The sequence below is a fragment of the Chrysemys picta genome, chromosome 2 (genome assembly GCF_011386835.1).
Source record: "Chrysemys picta bellii isolate R12L10 chromosome 2, ASM1138683v2, whole genome shotgun sequence".
Lineage (NCBI taxonomy): Eukaryota > Metazoa > Chordata > Testudines > Emydidae > Chrysemys > Chrysemys picta.
This window is the reverse complement of record NC_088792.1, coordinates 213,030,415-213,049,664: the sequence shown is the minus strand read 5'-3', so window position 1 is coordinate 213,049,664 and position 19,250 is coordinate 213,030,415. Positions and strand designations below refer to the sequence as shown.

At 41.7% G+C, this 19,250-nt stretch overlaps 1 protein-coding gene across 4 annotated transcripts in view; it reads left to right on the top strand.

The window, feature by feature from the left end:
• Window positions 1-19,250, top strand: part of CHST9 (carbohydrate sulfotransferase 9) — a 266,354-nt gene that overhangs the window by 240,359 nt on the left and 6,745 nt on the right. For all 4 annotated transcript variants that reach the window (XM_065585416.1, XM_065585415.1, XM_005279997.4 and 1 more), the window contains one exon: window positions 3,969-4,006. In XM_065585416.1, the coding sequence (XP_065441488.1) occupies window positions 3,969-4,006 (38 nt within the window). The remainder of the gene's footprint in view (window positions 1-3,968; window positions 4,007-19,250) is intronic.

Genomic DNA, 19,250 nt, shown 5'->3' with positions numbered 1-19,250 from the left:
CACAAAGATTATCTCAATAAACCTGGGAATGACTTACCGTAAGTCTCCCCTAAATGATGTTTCCTTTTTTCCTCTCGGAGCTAAAAAGTACCATTTACATCTACCAAACAAAAATACTACACCAACATGCAGGAAATAATTATCATAAGATTCATTCTATGGTACAGCCTACAATAGTATCTTATTTTCAGTTTTTCTCCTTAGGATGAGGATCAAGAGAGAAGATCATTTTTCTTATTAATAATACCTTACGTTACATTTAAAAATTCATAATACTGTTACCCAGTCTTTAAAAAATCTATATTTTGTACACTCTGTATGTCAGTACAAAGAAATTCTTATGAAAAGGGACACTATTTACGTAAGTATTCCTGGAAGAGGGAGTGGCTAATGTCACTCAACAGCAATCCCCCAGGCCAATTAAAGACTGATACTGACAAGCTGCAAAGGGAGTCCCATCATTATTGGTCTAGAAAACCATGGCTGATATATGTAGAGCTTGATGTAGGTGAATGTGAAGTTCTTGGTCATCCACAAAGGATGTGGAGTACCTCCTCGCAGAGAGAGTGTAATTAATCTAGCCACACTTCTGACTATTACTGTATGGTAGCACTTTGCAAGATACATTTACTGTCTCTTTTATCTGAAGGTTGAGACTAGGTTTGATTCTACAAAGATATGTGATTTTTGATAGAAGCACATGTAACCCCTTTGCGGTTTAGAGAGCATGGCCCCTCTAAATCTTTTTCCTAGGGGGGAGGGCAGGAGTGAAAAAAAAGAAGGGAAACTCTGGGGGGTGGCTCTGGAGCTCCGAGGGAGAGAGAGGGGGCAGCAAGCAGGCCCTCGCCAAGTGAAGCAGCAGAGAACCTGCCTGAAGCCTGGGAAGGACAGGGCGGCTGATCGGGAACACCCCAGGACAGGAGCCAGGAGGAGCACTGTGCCAGGGAGGAATCGCCCGAGAAGGACAGGCCGGAGTTGGACCCAGTATCACAGCTGCCCAGAGTCGCATGGGGCTGTGAGTACTGGGGCTTGTAACAAGGAGGAAGGTTGCTAGCTAGTTAAGTGGGGAGGTGGTTGCTCTGTGTGGCTTTGCAGAGAGCAGCAGAAGAGGGCACCGGAGGGGTTTGTTTGGGGAACGTTCACTGGCGCCGAAGACAACCAGAAGCACCCAAGACTCACCACCAGACTGGAACTTTGCTCAGGACTCCTGAACTCTGTATGCAGACACATTGCTCAGTGTCTGCCCTTCCAGACTGTGCTACCACTGGGCCTGTGGGGCCTTGATTTAAATGCAACCCTGTTTTACTGCTCCCCCTATATTTCCCCTTGTTGTTTTTCTCCTCTCATCCCTCTGTAAATAAATATCTCCCTTTCTTATATCCATTGTACTTTTCCTGTGGGTGTATGTGTTCACTCTGGGGGGTTTGAAACAGGTGCCCCTGGGGTGGAAGAAATTTTTCCTGCTGCATTCCTGCGCGCACCTTCTCTTGGCCAAAGCTGCTTGCAGAGCGGACTCTATCTTGGCCACAAGGGCGCTAAAGTTACACACACAAATTCCCACAATGGAATAAAGTAACATGAAGGGGGGGGGGGGAATAACTCAGTGGTTTGAGCATTGGCCTGCTAAACCCAGGGTTGTGAGTTCAATCCTTGAGGGGGCCACTTAGGGATCTGGGGCAAAATCAGTACTTGGTCCTGCTACTGAAGGCAGGGGGCTGGACTCGATGACCTTTCAAGGTCCCTTCCAGTTCTAGGAGATAGGATATCTCCATTTAGGGGGGAGGGATAGCTCAATGGTTTGAGCATTGGCCTGCTAAACCCAGGGTTGTAAGTTCAATCCTTAAGGGGGCCATTTAAGGATCTGAGGCAAAAATCTGTCTGGGAATTGGTCCTGCTTTGAGCAGGGGGTTGGACTAGATGACCTCCTGAGGTCCCTTCCAACCCTGACATTCTATGATTCTATGAACATCTATCCGGACTGGTATCTTGTCTCCAATAATATACTATAGAGAAGGTTCAGAGGAAGGTCAAAATAAGTAAATAAAACCATAATTCAACTAACCAATTTGTGTCAAGTTATTATGAGATGGAATTTCTTTGTGGCTGGGGAGTAACTTTTGCCATCTCTCTCTCACTCACACACACACACACATATCAATGTTAATTTAGCTAGTGTAACTGTAGATGTCAGTCTTATTCATGTATGTGGCTAAACTTTATCTAAATATTATTGATCTTTTCGCCGTAGTATCCTGCAGCAATTAATCCCACAGGTTAATTAAGATGATTCGTAAAGCATATTTGCTATTTAACCATTTGAAATTCGTCTTCATTTTAAATGTCTCGGTTTTTGTAATGTCTGATGTAATTAACAGGGTCGCATGATTGACTTTCTGTCTATACCATTCATTTTATGACATCTTCACTACATCTTTCCTTCTCCTTTCCAAATGAAATAATATTTGTCTTTTTTCCTTGTATGGAAGCACCTTCTTTTCCCATTCACCCATCCAATGGATGTCTTCCTTTACAATAAAACATCTACCTTTGAAATCAGATCACCAAAATTCAATGTGATTGCCAAGATGAGACTATATCATTGACTTAACTGGGGCTTTCCAGATTTTTAAGGGGGAAAAAAATACTCTTCCAAGCAAGGCTTACCTGAGTTTGCTGAACTGGAACCAAGCTTTGGAGGTTCTAGCTTAGCAGACTTCAACATCATTTCAGAGCATACATCCCAAAAGAGCATATGTTCTAGGAGGACACCATGGAGCATGGTAGACAGGAAATAGCTGGCTAAGAATCCTGCACTTAATACTCTATCTCCAAAGTGCAGGAACAAGGATGGATATTTCCCTATGTGGCTAGCCCTTCTGTCCCAGATTATGGGCCCAACTGTGTTGGCATGATGGTGCGAGATTGTGTATGACATAGTGTGCCGGTATAAACTACCATCCCTTACAACATAATAATTGCCAGGGAGCTAGGCAAAAAAAAAAAAAAAATTGGCGAATAATAAATTCACTAAAAATGTATTTTTCAGAGCACTGAAACCATTTGTGAATCAGGGTGTAATTTGGCAAACCGTTTTGTCAGGAAAAGAAATTTCAAAAATGTTGAAATATCAATTCAAGTCAATATTTTGTTTAGGAAATGTTGTTTCAAAAGATTTTGTTCAACCCTAATGATATTTTTTCAGTTTTTTTTTATTTGGACGAGAAAAAACAAAAAAATCAATTTTGGTTCTAAACTAACCCATATTTTGTTTAGCCACTGAACTGAAAAATCAATTGTTTACTCAACTCTAATTGCCTGTAGATCTTTCTTACAAAGATGGGTGCAAAAGTGGCCATATCCCATTCCTCTTATGCTTTTAAGGTTAAATTGAATATTATTATTAAGAGGTTAGCTATCTATATTCTGATAACTATGTTCCTGGTACATTACTGCAATCTAGGTTCCATAGTTTCATCACCACCTTTTAATAATTTCTTGATACTCCGAGTGACTGACAGAGCCAGTCACCTTCATTGACTTCAAATGTTAGTTTAGGATAAGCGTGTTCCCCATCTTCCTGTGTGGTGAAGATCAATTAAAATAAATTACTTAGCTGGTCTGCAATTTCCTCCTTTCCTTATTTGCCTCATTATGCCTTGGTGATTTAATGATTCTGATCTCTTTATGCTTTATTTCATATTATTAGTCTTGATATTTTTGGCTGGCTATCCATCAAATTCCCCCTTAGTGCTCTCAATCTCTAGTTTAAATGTTACATTCTATTAGTGTTATCACTTTGGCTGGATTTCTTTTTTAAAGATCCTTTTTTTAGCCTCTGTGTACACTGTTCATTATCATACTGTGTGTTCTGTTTTCCTTAGCTGCCTCATTTTTGTTGTTACATACAAGATCATTTTATTCACTAAAATATGTTACAGCTAATTATTTATATTTCTTTTTTCTTTCAGCGTCTGGAGAAAAATTACAACAGCAGATAATTAATCAGGTATTTTGCCAGTTTTACACACTTTTTTGTTACTCTACATTTTTATGTACTGTTGGAAAATTTTAGCAACTTTGAAAGTGAGAAACTTATAGGAAAGGCTAAAGTTAGGCATAAGACAGGCAGATGGTGTGAGGTCCCCCCATCCTGTCCTACGGATCTGCCTATTTACTTGAGTTTAGTGTTGAAACACTTCTTTCTGTATGAAGCAATGGCCTGTATTTTGAGCAATTATGTGTGCCAGTTTGTCATCTTGCTCGGTGGTATGGACAAAGCCAGCCGGCAATTTGTCTACTAGGACCAGGTCTAAGAATGCCCAACTGCTGCCTTTGTATAAATGATAGTTGTGCCTATTTAAGAGCACAACTTTCTAAAAGTTGGTATGAAACATTTATGCTGTTGTATTACTGCACCATGTGAAAATGATAAACAGTGCATAGCTATGTGAAGTTTTGGGTTTGTTTGTTTGTTTAATTACAACTGCAAGTTTTGACTACTGCTTTGCTAAACCGCGGCATTGCTTCTGACATTGTCATACTCGGAGTCCAATGGCTGAGCTATAAAGTAAACTAGTTTTTGATTCTGCTTTTTATTACGGCATCAATTAGGGAAAAATACTGTTTGCAAAGATAACATTTTAATATTATATTTACTATTTCTGTGTCAGAAGGAATGTGTACATAAATGAAGGTATTTACTATCAATTCAGAGTGTAGGAACTTGCATATGTTTGAAAATTATACTGAAGTGGAATTGTTTCAGCCAATGAAAGGCCAGGAAAGCTGTAGTTACTTGTTTAGAGCTGGTTTGGAATTTTTCAACAAATCATTTTCCATCCAAAAAAAGCTGATTCATCTAAACTGAAACTGTTCGCAAAACAGGTTTAGGTTTGATGAATTTCCCGACCCCCTCCCTCCCACCCACTCCAATATGTCAAGAAAATAGTTTTGAAATTATCAAAAAAAAATGTTTTCACGTTTTTTAAATGAAAAATTTGGTTTTCTGGTTCAAATTGATTCTCTCTTTTTTTTTTTTTTAAATTTAAGCCAATTAGACTAGTTTTTAAAAGGTTGAAATCAAAACAGCGTTTTTCATATTATTGAAACAAAATGTTTTGGTTGACCTGAGATGAGAAAAAAATCAGTTGTTTTGGTGCATAAATATTTTTGGGAGTTTGAATATTGTCTAAAGAAAAAACAGTATAGTACAAAAAGGAGATATACATATCCACCCTTCTTCTGGGAAGCAATTCTTATCCCATAGCATGTTTACTTTACACAGAAGGTGTGCTTTGAAAATATGCATTTAAACAGTTACAAAACTCTCAATAGAGGGTCCTGTGGCACCTTTAAGACTAACAGAAGTATTGGAGCATAAGCTTTCGTGGGTGAATACCCACTTCATCAGACGCAAGACAGAAGCCACCCACGAAAGCTTATGCTCCAATACTTCTGTTAGTCTTAAAGGTGCCACAGGACCCTCTGTTGCTTTTTACAGATTCAGACTAACACGGCTACCCCTCTGATACAAAACTGTCAATATGTCACTAAAATCCAACCCACCAGTTCATAACAGTTTCTTATCTTGTTGTTTTGTTCTGTACTTTTCTTATCTCTCTTTTGGATACTGCATTCTAAACCTGTAGTAGGATGTAGAACGAATATATCTTGCCTTTGACAAGTTCTCTATTAGCTAATGCCAAATCTGACTTCAGCTTTGCAAAATGTGGGAAGAGCATAATATATTCAGTTAGCATAACTTGGCCAACACTTATGTATAAAATGTATATTACATTAGTAATGTGTTCATAATACACACTAATGTGGTGTAAACTATGTCTAACATATACGTAATGGCTAATAAACTGAATACTATTATTCAATCAAAGCACAGAATAGCATGCATAATCACTGCACTTTTGAATGATTACTTTATAACATTTTTTTAAATCTGTGTACTCTGGCTGCAGGCCTAAAACTAACCATCCATTTGCATGGATACCTCAATTCTACCTACGCTCCATGCCCAGTCACCGAGTATAACCCCTGATATTAATTTTAAAAGGGATTGTGCTAAGTACGACTCAGCTTTTTATGGGGGTCAATTAAGAGGATTTTACTGAATAGAAAATGGATCAGCAGCTGTGGTGGCCACATTTGATGTAGGTATATGGCAGTAAAAACCTGACTGCAACAGTCAGTTGGAGCAAATGAGTGTGTAGCAGCCAGTCAGCATGCCAGGGTAAAACTAAACACACCTAGTTCCTTCAGCCTTTGCTCATATGGCTTGCGTTCCATTCCCTTGATCATCTTTGTTGCTCACCACTGGATCCTTTCCAGTTTCTCCACATCCTTTCTATACATTGGTGACTAAAACTGGACACTACTCCAGCTGAGGCCTAACCAGTGCTGAGTAGAGCAGTACTATCACCTCCTGTGACTTGCATGCTATGCCTCTGTTAATGCAACCCAAAATTGCATTTGCTTTATTTATTTATTTATTTATTTATTTATTGCAATAGCATTGCATTGCTGACTCACGTTGAGGTTGTGATACACAAGTCCCAGATCCTTCTCAGCAGTGCTGCTGCCAAGCCAGCTAACCCCCATTCTGTGTGAAATTGGTTTTTCTTCCCTAAATGTAGCACCTTACATTTGTCTTTGTTTAATTTCATTTTGTAGTCTATAGACCAGTTATCCAATTTATCAAGATCCCTTTGAATTTTAGCTCTATTCTCCAAAGTGTTTGGAGTAGCTGTGTGTCATCTGGATATTTGATCAGTATGCTCTCTATTCCTACATCCAGGTCATTAATAAAGATGTTAAATAACAATGGACCCAGAACAGATCCCTGTGGAACCCCCCTTGAGACTCCCTTCCAGTCTGACATCATTCCATTAATAGTTACTCTTTGTTTGCGAAAAGCAACAGAGCGTCCTGTGGCACCTTTAAGACTGACAGAAGTATTGGGAGCATAAGCTTTCGTGGGTAAGAACCTCACTTCTTGCATCTGAAGAAGTGAGGTTCTTACCCACGAAAGCTTATGCTCCCAATACTTCTGTTAGTCTTAAAGGTGCCACAGAACCCTCTGTTGCTTTTTACAGATTCAGACTAACACGGCTACCCCTCTGATCTTTGTTTGCGGTTATTTAACCAAGTATGTATCCACTTAATGGTAGTTCCGCCACTAATGGAGCTGCTGGTGTCCTGTTCTATATTAATTCCCTTTGAAGATTTCCAAGAATAAACTGGAGAAGATTCATTTTGAATTTAGAATCTTATTTTTAAACCTCTTTGAAAAAATGTAGACTATCAGCATGAATGTGGTTTGATTTGAAGAAGTGTCACTTTGATTTTAAAAAGGTTAAAATGGAATGGATTCTGATGGCATGACACTTGCAGAAAGATTCTGTTTGTTTTCAGGACAGTGTAAAAGATTTCACATGCATGGCCAATCCTCAGCTGATGTAAATTGGTGCAGTTCTCTTGAAGTCAATGCAGCAATAGTAATTTAAACTGGCTGAGGATCTGGCCCAGAACTTTTAGTGAGGAAGAACTGATTCTGTGGAATGTTAATGTGTGACGGAATTAAATTAGAATCCGGGAAGGACAAGTGTGTGAAATGGGGGGGTCATAACAAGGCCAGGATGATTGAAGAGCAGACAAGAATGGGGAATAGGGTCAAAAAGCTACAAAGCTGCTTCCTCCTTCAGGGAGCTCCTGCTTGGTTAAATTCTGACTGAACAATGATGAATTTTCGACAGCTAGGTCCAAATACTAACCACACTTATACCCTGAGAAATCCATTGCAATCAACCCCAGTCATGGATTTCTATATTTTCTACATTGTCATTAGCGCTCTCTAGTTTTTAAGCAAATTTTGGTGAAATATGTATAAATGTAAAATCAAGGCGGCATCCTCCTCCATTCAAAATATTTGTCTACAGTTTGCCACCTTCACTGACTCTTGTTCCACTTGATCTTCAGCCAGCTGCTGGCTTTCTCAGCCATCTCTTTTTGTCCATATTTGTTTTGTTTTTTTAGCATTACCACTTCCAAGATCCTTCCACAGCAGTAAGTCACCCATAAATATTTTGCTTTCTGCTTTTGTGTACCCTACTCTATACTACCTTAGCAACCTTAACTTATATCCTGGTGTCTGTGTACAGCCCCAGAAGCCAAGATATGTGTTAAGTACCACTGTGGAAAAGGAAAGGAGACTGTTACCCGAAATTGGCCCAACTAGTAAGCTTAGGGAGGACTAGTGACCCACCAGAGTTTGGCAGAAAGCAGCACATTTATTATATTGATAGCTAAGCTCAAAAGAAGGGGGACAGGGGGGGTCACACTTACACTCGCATACTCACGCTACCAGGACAGGCACAGCACTGGAGATGTCAGGATCCTTCAAGGTAAGTGTCCCAGAGTGCAGCGATGGATGGTGCAATGAAGGTAAGTCTTCTCGAGTGCACTCCTGAGCACATGGCCCCTTCCCCTTTTAAGGACCTGCTCCTCATGGCCTGCGACTAGAGATGACTTGGCCGTGTCTGGTTGGTCACACTCCACCTCGGCCAGTGTCCATGCATTGGGTGTGTGAGTGCTGCCTAATTAGAGTCCCAGACACCTTGTCTACCTGGGAGCTCTTCTGATCTTCCAGCTGTTCAACCAGCCCATTCATCTCACAAGCATTTCAGGAGGGAGGTGGAGACTTCACAGGTCTTCAACGAGGGAGAGGAGACAAAAGAGGGGGGGAAAGTGTAACAGACCTTTTGAGCATACAGGTTATACAGAGCATACAGATCACTGCTGCTCCTACAACACTCCACCCCTTGATCTATGATCATTACAGTAGTTGTCGTTCTAGGGCACAGGTGATCTGTTGCAGGCAAACCAAACAATCATAACCAGGTGAATATAACTAAAACCATTACAATTGACTAAACACCAGATATAACATAAACACAAATGCAAACAATCACAATCATAATCATTGGGAATACAATAAAACTATCACCATTACAATAATTGGGTACATCGACAAACAAAATGAGGCCAAGTTTGATGCTGCAATAGCCATTAAACAATAAAAGGCAACCCTAACCCTTAAGTACACACAAGAAATAAGATTTGTAGGAGTACTACAGTTGTTATGCAAGATTAAACTGATTTGGAAGGGACATAGTAACAGAGAACTTGGTGAAATTTCTGATACTTAAACTAACATTTAGTTGTAATTTATGGGGGCCCATGAGCTACCCTTCAGGGCTTGGGGAAGTAGAACCAGGGTACATAGAGGAAAGTGGAATTAACAATACAAGAAAATGTAACTAACAATACAAATGTATTAATAACAAAACTCAACAACAAAATGATTATTAGAGAACCTAACAAAAAATAAACCTGATGCATTGGGGACCAACGTCTTTTGGACAGAGGTGAATGTGATTGATAATTTGGTTGGCGATGGGGAAAGTAGAGTGAGGAAAAGGCATTTACCCTGTCTAGTGTAGTATCCCCTCTCTCTCTGGACCCAATGCTAGCACAGGAGAACCACCAGAGACAGACACAGAACATGGAACACTGAACACAGACTTTGTCGCAACACTGTAACCCATGGTATTTTTATAACTCTTCAGCTGGAAAGCCACTTCACAGGTATTCAAAGAGGAAGAGGAGACAAAAGGGTGGGGGGGTTAGTGTAACAGACCTTTTGAGCATACAGGTTATACATAGCATAGTCATACAGAGCGTACAGATCACTGCTGCTCCTACAACAGAGACAGAATACTCCTCGCACTTAAGACCTACGTTTAGTAACAGTGATGATAACCCTGTATAAGAAATATTTTACATCCTGCCTGTTAAAATGTGTGTTCAAATCAGTCCTTGGGCATCTAGTCCTGCATGTCCCATCCTTTACTCTCAGAGTATTTGCAGAGTTAGACTAAATATGAAGTTTTTCTTTGAACTATTATAAATTCATTACATATGATATTTTGTGAGATTGACCCTTTCCAGTTTAGTCCAGATTTCTTGCATCTCCAAACTCACTGCTCTGATCTTCCTCAGTTTTTTTTCTTTTTCTCTACCTTTGTTTGAAACCCATTTAGAAAAAACTGAATCCATGTCCTCCCATATGGAAATTAAGCTACTGTGGTTTTGGTACTGCACTATTATTCCTGTAGTTATGTAGTTGACATCCCAACTTTGAGTCCACATTATTCATTGCTACTTACTTAATTCCCCAGAAAGTAGGGGCTTGAGGATATGTCTGCGACAGAACTCAGCACTACATCAGAGCCAGTACTGTTAGTCCTCTAAATCAACTTAACCATTATTTTGTTTCCCTGTACACCATTTTCTCCACTGCACTTGAATGTACACAGTGCCTGGTAAGGTAGGCTAGTTCTGCCCTGGAAAAAGACCAAACCTTTGACGGAATTCTAATACCCCTGCATGTATCATCCTCTTTCTTCCAAATTGGTCAAAGCTGGGGGGAGGGATAGCTCAGTGGTTTGAACATTGGCCTGCTAAACCCAGGGTTGTGAGTTCAATCCTTGAGGGGGCCATTTAGGGAACTGGGGTAAAATAATAATAATAAATTGTCTGGGAATTTGTCCTGCTTTGAACAGGGGGTTGGACTAGATCAGGAGTCTCAAACTCAAATGACCAGGAGGGCCACATGAGGACTAGTTCATTGGCCCGAGGGCCACATCACTGACACCCCTTCCCCTCACTGCTCCCGGCCCTGCCCCCACTCCACCCTTCCATGAGACCCTGCCCCCATTCCAACCCCTTCCCCGAAGTCCCCATCCCAACTCTGCCCGTGTGGCGGGGGCTCAGGGCAGGAAGTTAAGGTGCAGGGGGCAGCAGGGGGCTCAGGACTGGGAGTTGGGGGGTGGGGTACAGGAGGGCTTCGGGTTCTGGCCCGCTTTAGTAAGCGGCTCTGGGGTGGCAGCGGTGCACACCGGGGCCAGGGCAGGCTACCTGCCCCAGCCCGGCAAGCAGTTGGAACCATGTCCCTGCAGCCCTTGGGGGAGGGGGATGCAGGGCTCCATGTGCTGCTTGCTGCTCCTCCAGGTACCTCCCCCAAAGCTCCCATTGGCCGCAGTTCCCTGTTCCCGGCCAATGGGAGCTGTGGGCGGGCGGGCGGGGGCAGTGCCTGGAAACCAGGGCAACACACAGCGCCCTCTGCTCCCTCCCCCTGGCTGCAGGGATGTGATGCCAGCTGCTTCAGGGAGTGGCACGGGGCTTGAGGGGGGCAATCCTGCTGGTGTAGTTTGCCCACCCCTGGCCTGGAGGTAGGTCGGGGGGTGGCGGTCTGCAGGAAATAGCCCTGCGGGCCACATGCAGCCCATGGGCCACGTGTTTGAGACCCCTGGACTAGATGATTTCCTGAGGTCCCTAATATTCTATGATTCTATGAAGTGATATGACTTGGCTGTATAACTATCCTATCCATTCTGAGTTTAGAACAATCCTTCATTGAAGAAACCTGTGTGTAATGTGGATATGGTATTCTCTTCATTGTGCAATGAAAGTGGCCTATCCTGTGGCTTAACCATAACACCATTCTATCTAATAATATTTCTGCCTCAAAGAGGGGTTGTGATTTTTCTAGTTCATGTTTGTACAGCACGTTAAAGATGTTAGCACTGTGTATGGGTAACTACTAAGTGTTAGTATGAATTTCTCGGTGTAAGACTGCATATAGCCAGAGATGTGTTTGGGCTCCTTGCCAGCCTGGGTTCCCATACAATCTTATTTTTCTTTTTTTACATTTTTTGTTATTTAAAGATAAAGTCATCCAACTTTACTGAAACACAAAGTGTGATTGACAGAAAATGTATATGCTTTGAGACCTCTAGAGAACTTACTCTCTTTCAAAGCAATTGGGGGGGAGTGGAATTTGTCATTGCTGAATTTATATCAATATTCTTCATTTGAACCTCTTAGTGCTATTTCTAAAAGAACAGAATGTCTTGTTTCTGCAGATAGATAAGTGTGTTTACCTGCAGATAAGAATGGAATGGTCTCAGTATATCAGGAAAAGATCCCTGTGGAACTTACCACATCCTCAACTAATGTGGAAAATATTGCTGTGTTCATAGAGCTGTTGCATTACATTATGTGCCTCTCTTCTCAGAAGAGCTTCTCCCTCCCCCCCCCCCCCATTTTATATACTTTTGCTTTTTTGTTGCCCTAATGTTCACAGCCTAAAATATGCTCTAAGAAAGACTGATGAAGGTGATTTAGGACCTTATTCAAATCCCACATGGCTACAATTAGGCTGTTTCACCATACTTTATACATTATGGGCCCAGTTTTTAAACACAGGTGACCTAATAGGACATCCAAATCCCACACCTGGACATTCAGAACATCACTTAGGTGCATTTATTGTCAATTTAGACAGAGAAGAGCCTGTCTGAGTGCCGAAATCTGGGGCTTGGATGTATTGTTAAGAGGTTAATATTTAGAAATTAGGCTCTGTTTTTAAATTTAATTGATATTGATACCGTTATGAAATGTTGTTATATACTGAATTATTATCCAGTGTTTTTCTAAAATACTAGATGGGTTAAAGTGTGTCCGTGAAAAATAGTTTGCTGCTTTTAAAGTAAAATGGGATGAAAAAACACCTGCCTGCTTTGAGTTATGAACATGTAAAACAAAGAGACAACACTTATTTTTGTTTTGGGGTTTGTTTGTTTTTATTTTTCCTAATATGACCAGTATTGTAAAGGTTATTTCTTAACCCTAAGTACAGTGTACCTGAGAGTAAATGACTTCCAGACATACATTTATCAACAAATGGGAGCCATCCGTAGCTTAAAGCACAAAGGCAAGTAAAATTATCTACACAGAAAAAAGAGAGATTACATATTAATCTCATCTGTTTAGCTCAAATAAAAGATTAATGTGTAACATACTAAACTTCCTGACTCAAGATTGCCTAAAAACGTATGCTTTCCTAAGATCTAAGGTCCTTATATACATATAATAGGGGTGTGCGCTGTATGCCAACTACTGCATTGTATACATACAAATATTTTTGCTTGCCTAGAGCACTAGAGTCATCTCTATAGTCTTTTCCATAATGAAACTCAAATCATCCTCTTATCTGGTGTCAAAATTTCATTTGATGTTGCTTAGGCTACTTTCCTCTGCTTATGGATTTTAGCCTTGTATAGAGATAAGAATGCAAGTTTGATAAACAACGCTGGTCAAATATATTGACCTACTAGTGAGACTGAAATGAAAATGCAACAAGCTAAAATCATACACAGAACTGATGGGACTCTTTTGCACTGATTCAGATGTGGTTTACTGGATAGTGATGTATGCTGGTGGTGTGAGATCACGATGGTAATTTGACATATAGTGATCATATGCAAAAGCTTGCTGGTTGTATTGGATTAGTGGATCAGGTTTGATGTGAGCCAGTATCTGTATTTCGGATAATGAGCACAGAGAAATACAAGGCAGAATATTGCAGATACTGAAATATCTGGGTTTTTTTGTAAAATTGTGACATTTGTCAGAAATATCACTTCCTATTAGTTGGCAGCATCCTGATATCAGAAAATTCTGGTCGAGTAATACAAATGTTACAGAAATAGTTCTGAACCACTTGTAACAGACTTAGTCAGAATTGTATTTCCTACATTGTATTTTGACAATATATAGATTTTATAGAGTATCAGGGTTGGAAGGGACCTCAGGAGGTCATCTAGTCCAACCCCCTACTCAAAACAGGCCCAATCCCCAGACAGATTTTTACCCCAGTTCCCTAAATGGCCCCCTCAAGAATTGAACTCACAACCTTGGGTTTAGCAGGCCAAATATGATGATATTACACACACAAAAACTATGTTAAAAAGAAATTAAGGATGCAAAGTCAAGCAGTCATTTAGGAAATGCCAGAATTAAGGTTGCTCCGGCAACCTTAATTTGGCTTGCTTTTGCAAATGCATTATGATAAAGTCTTTAATTATATGATCGCATACTATTGTTTCCATAGTATCCCTACCTCATTCAATGCACAGAACAGATGGTGCTCATTTAATAAGCAGCTATTCATTATTTTGTTTTCTACTCATTGTTTAAGGTGTGCTCCCATACCTTATTTACTGCACTCTGTTCAAACCCGGCTCTGAAGACAGAGTTATTAATTTCCTCATGGGTTTTTTTTTTTATGGTGCTTGTCACTATGGAAACTGAGTGCTTCACAAATGAATTTATCTTCACGTCTGTAAAATGGGGAACTGAAGTACAGAGTAATTGAAGTCCAAAGTATCCACTAATTCTGGGTGCCCAATTTGAGATGCCTGGGATCTAAGTTTTCAGAGTGCTTTTCATTATATAGCATTTTATGCATTCAAAGTGCAGCTCCCATTGACTTCAATCGCAGCTGTGAGTGCCCAGCACATCTGCAAATCAGACCCCAGGGTCTGAAGTTGGGCACCAAGAAAATGAAAACAAAGTTAGTGACCACCTGCTCAGCCCCAGGCAGGTGCATGCTATAGTGGATGGAATCTTTGTGGAATTTAGCTGTTAAACTCTAGCAAGTTTCCTTTGAGCATATGCAAACTGCAGTTTTTCGGAGGCTTATAATTTGGTCAATTTTGGGTGGATTTTCACAGAGATAGCAAAATGTGCATCCTTGACCCAAAGAGCACCTCCTTGCCAAATTTCAAGTCCCTGCTCCAAAGCATGGGGGTGCTAGAGCTTTTCCAACACAAGATTGCTAGAATTTTTTAACCTGGGCAAAACAGTGTATTTTAACCTTGTTCTCAGAAGCGTCTGAACAGTTTTGGTTGAAATTATTCAACATTCACCCGGAGGCACACACCTAGCATGGAAAGTATCAGCCCAAATGGTTAGTCTGGTGAAGTTATAAGCAACTGCAAACGGGATCTTATCATGGGAAGTATCGGGAAACCTTATCAGTGTTTTAAATAAATATATCAAACACTAGCTACTCTTCACCCCCATGCCCATTTTGTGGCTGCTCTGCTTGGTTTTTCTCAGGAACCTGAAACAGATACCAACGGGGGTTCCAGCATCTGAATTACCGTGCTAAAGTTATAGAAAATTCAAACTACCTTCCCTTGTAACTGTGCAAAGGTGTCTGCGACCCACGCCCCAAATACATCTTTGAAAAATCTTTTTGAACGGGAATTTGGTATTACTTAATATTCATTTAAGCCCTCTTCCATTTACAGAATAGGAACAGTCCAAGCAACAAGAGAACAAATTTACTTAGACTAGATGCCTCATCTCTGATCTAGAGGACAACCTCTAGAGATGAGAGAGGAGATTTCACATGTTGATTCATTGATGCTGGTGCTTCTGCCGAGGAGTGCCAACAAAGATACCAATTAATATATACCCTGTTTCCCCGAAAATAAGACATCCTCCGAAAATAAGGCCTACTTACAGTTTTGCCTCTCGTTGTAATATAAGGCATCCCCCCGATAATAAGACCTCCCCGATAATAAGGCATCCACCGATAATAAGGCATTTTTCATTTCTGAAAAATAAGACATCCCCTGAAAATAAGACCTAGCGCATCTTTGGGAGCAAAAATTAATATAAGACACTGTCTTATTTTCGGGGAAACAGGGTATTATAATGGAGGATTCTGTGATATTGCCACCCAGCTCCTATATTCTTATCTCCTTACTGCAACTGTAGTATCTGAGTGCTGTACTAAGAATACAACACTGCTGTGAGGTAGATGGTATCATCCCATTTTATAGCTGCGGCAAAGGTGGGAATTAAACCCAGATCTCTTGAGTACCAGTCTTAACCACAAACCATCTTTCCTCCCTCTGGATTGAAACCACTATCTCATTTTATACAGACCCCTGGTAGCTGTCGAATGGGAAGAGTATTTCCACAACGCATCCCTGTGCCAGGTTAGAAAAAGTGACCTAGACAAGAAAGGCGCAGCATCCTATTTCAAGTCCCTTCCACTTGGCATCTGTCCACAGAAATGTGAAACAAAAATTTTCCTCTCTAAAACACAATTTGGTACATTGGTGGCTATTCCCCTTTGAATTTGTAAGCAGAGTTTTTGGAAAAATTAGGATTCCAGGGAAGACTGGCAGAAGGAGAGCCTCACTAACAAATGACTGAGAGGTAAAACCAGAGGGGATGAGAAGAGGACAGAAGGGAAGGGCTGACCAGGGACATGGCTAGGGAAGGTGTCAGGACATCTGTGGGCTTGGTGAAGCTTGAGAGAAGAACAGGAGTACTTGTGGCACCTTAGAGACTAACAAATTTGTTTGAGCATAAGCTTTTGTAGCCCGCGAAAGCTTATACTCAAATAAATTTGTTAGTTTCTAAGGTGCCACAAGTACTCCTGTTGTTTTTGCGGATACAGACTAACACAGCTGCTACTCTGAAACCTTGAGAGAAGAGTACCACCAGTTCCCCTTCCTGTCAGTGCAGCCTTTGATTTATATATAGAATGCACGAGCCAGTAGTTTTCATCCGGTGCTTTTTTAAATGAGTATTGTCAGAGACTTACCCTTAATAAACTGTAAGTAAGTGAAGTTAATAAGATACCAAAGAGTAGCAATCTTTTACCTTGCATCTGTGACCAACTCTTTGTAGGTTAGTCAGTCTCTTTCAAGAGCTGTTATAGGGATTTGTTTAAGCTCACTAACGCTAGACTGCAGAATTTCTATATGAGGAATGTGTATATTTATTTATTGGGTCTGTTGTAATAATTGTTCTCTGACCATTGCCAGTTATTCTTGGCAAATATTGTCCTGGTGCCAAAAGACTGTGAATAGCCACTACTCTTAGTAGGCTTATAGAACTTATTTCTACATGTCTATAATAGCAGTGGCTTCAGTCTGATATGTTGGAGGCAGGTGCTATGCAAGCCCTCCACATACCGCTGCTAATGCATCTTAATTCTGACCCCGGCTATCACAATCCTGAGCCTTTTCTGAGGAGAGACGTCTAATTGTGCCAAATTATGTGGTCATTTCATGATTTAAATCAACGAATACTGGGAAAAAACTACCAAACTAATTTTTACCTGTGACCTACATCAGGTTTAGAACCCAGGCAAAGAAGAGTGTGTAATAACTCAGTGACCTAACCAGTCCCCTCTCTGCCCCCCATTGGAAGCATATATTAGCTCCATCTGTTAATTTTCCAACCTCACATTATACTGTAGCTTCTACTTCTATCGTGTCACTGATTTTTTCTCTGTAATAAGTACACTTCTAGGAATATGCACTACCTAACTTGATTTCTTTTTTCTAAGTCCCTGGTACAACTCTGCAGGAGTCTTGAGCTTGGTGAACACAAGCCTCCTTAGAAATAGAGCTGATCAGAAAATGCAAACAAATTTTGGATACTTTCTGATTTTTATCAGTTTCATTTTGAGAGATGTTTTCTAGCCAACTCTGATCATAAGTGGTGCAATGTAATGTTGGATGCACAAAAATAACTGATTAAGTACTTGCAGAACAGACTTACTGGCAGTTCAGAGATATAGCACCAGTAGATTGTCCCATTCTCTTGGCCAGAGATACGGGCTAACTCTGCCCTATGATAAGCAGATGCAGGTACCACAGACGTACAGTAAAATTTACTCCCAGGTCACTCATGCAGTCAGCTCAAGCTGATGTTGAAAGAACATTTGAGGAGGAGAGTGTGATGGTGTATGACAGGGGTCAGCAACCTATGGCACGCATGCCAAACACGGCACACAAGCCGATTTTGACTGGCACGCTGCTGCCTGCCATGGTCCTGGCCCCCAGCCCCACTCAGCGCCCCCCCCCACCGCTCTCCCCTGCGGAGGCAGGAGGCAGAAGCTTGGTCCTGCAGCAGCCAAGCTTCCCCCCTCCCCCGCTTCTTCTCCCAGGGTGGTACTTTCCTGCCCCTCCTCCTCCCCCTCCCTCTCCCAGCCGCTGATCAGCTGATGGCCCTTGCGAGGGGGAGGGGGATGAGTGGCAGCGTGCTCGCTGCTCCATAGAGGAGGCAGAGAAGAGGTAGGGATGGGGCCTTGGGGAAGGGGGTGGAACAGGGCATATCCCTTCCAGCCCCCTGCCATGAACCGCTCAGGGCAGGGGGCTGGGAGCACCCCCACGAGCCAAGCACTCCAGCCCTCTGCCCTGACCCCCGAACCCCACACACACACAGCCTTCTGCCTTGCACCTTCACACACCCCCAGCCCTCTGCCCTGACCCCTGAACTCCCCTCCCACACCCAGTCTTCTGCCCTGTACCCCCGCACACCCCCGGCCCTCTGCCCTGACCCCTGAACCCCCCCACACACCCAGGCTTCTGCCCTGTACCCCCCCACACTCCCAGCCCTCTGCCCAGACCCCTGAAACCGCCCCACACCCTCTATCTTTCTGTCCTACACCCCCCACACACACCCAGCCCTCTGCCCTGACCCCTGAACACGCCCCCCCCCAGGTCTGGGGTCTCGGCTGCCAGCCCCTTGCCAGCCGCCATGCTGGCCACAGGCCCCGCTCAGCTCGCTGCCAGCCTAGGTGAACAGAACCCCAGGCTGAAAGCGGGCTGAGCAGGCTGGCAGCGTAAGATCAGCATTTTAATTTAATTTTAAATGAAGATTCTTAAACATTTTGAAAACCTTGTTTACTTTGCATACAACAATAATTTAGTCATATAATATAGACTTATAGAGAGAGACCTTCTAAAAAACATTAAAATGTATTACCGGCACGCGAAACCTTAAATTAAAGTGAATAAATGAAGACTCGGCACACCACTTCTGAAAGGTTGCCTACCCCTGGTGTATGACATGATACTGTTGCTAGATTTTGACAACCAAAAAACCACTTTATTGACCCCAGAATTGTAGTTATTTAGCAATGCAGAAGAACACTACACAACAGTTTCTTTCCCCCTCTATCTTTCCCAAACTCAGATCCACTCTGTCTGTTGCGCTCTTAATTTTACTATTCCTGTTAATAGATCAAGATCCAGCACTAAAATGTTTGAGGCACAATGGTGTCTGTGTTACAGATCATTACATTTTTGAAAATCAGGCCCTGGAATTTCACCCTTCCCAAGACATCATTATATTTTTTGCATGGCAGGATGCTATAATTGAGAACAGTTGAGATGGGATCCTCCTAGTGTATTCTATAACTACCACATCACATAATTGGATGGATTTTAACCATTCTTAGCATTAGTCTTTCTATCTCTTCCACCCAGTGGTTTGTGAAGGCACTGAGAGGAAGGACAGCA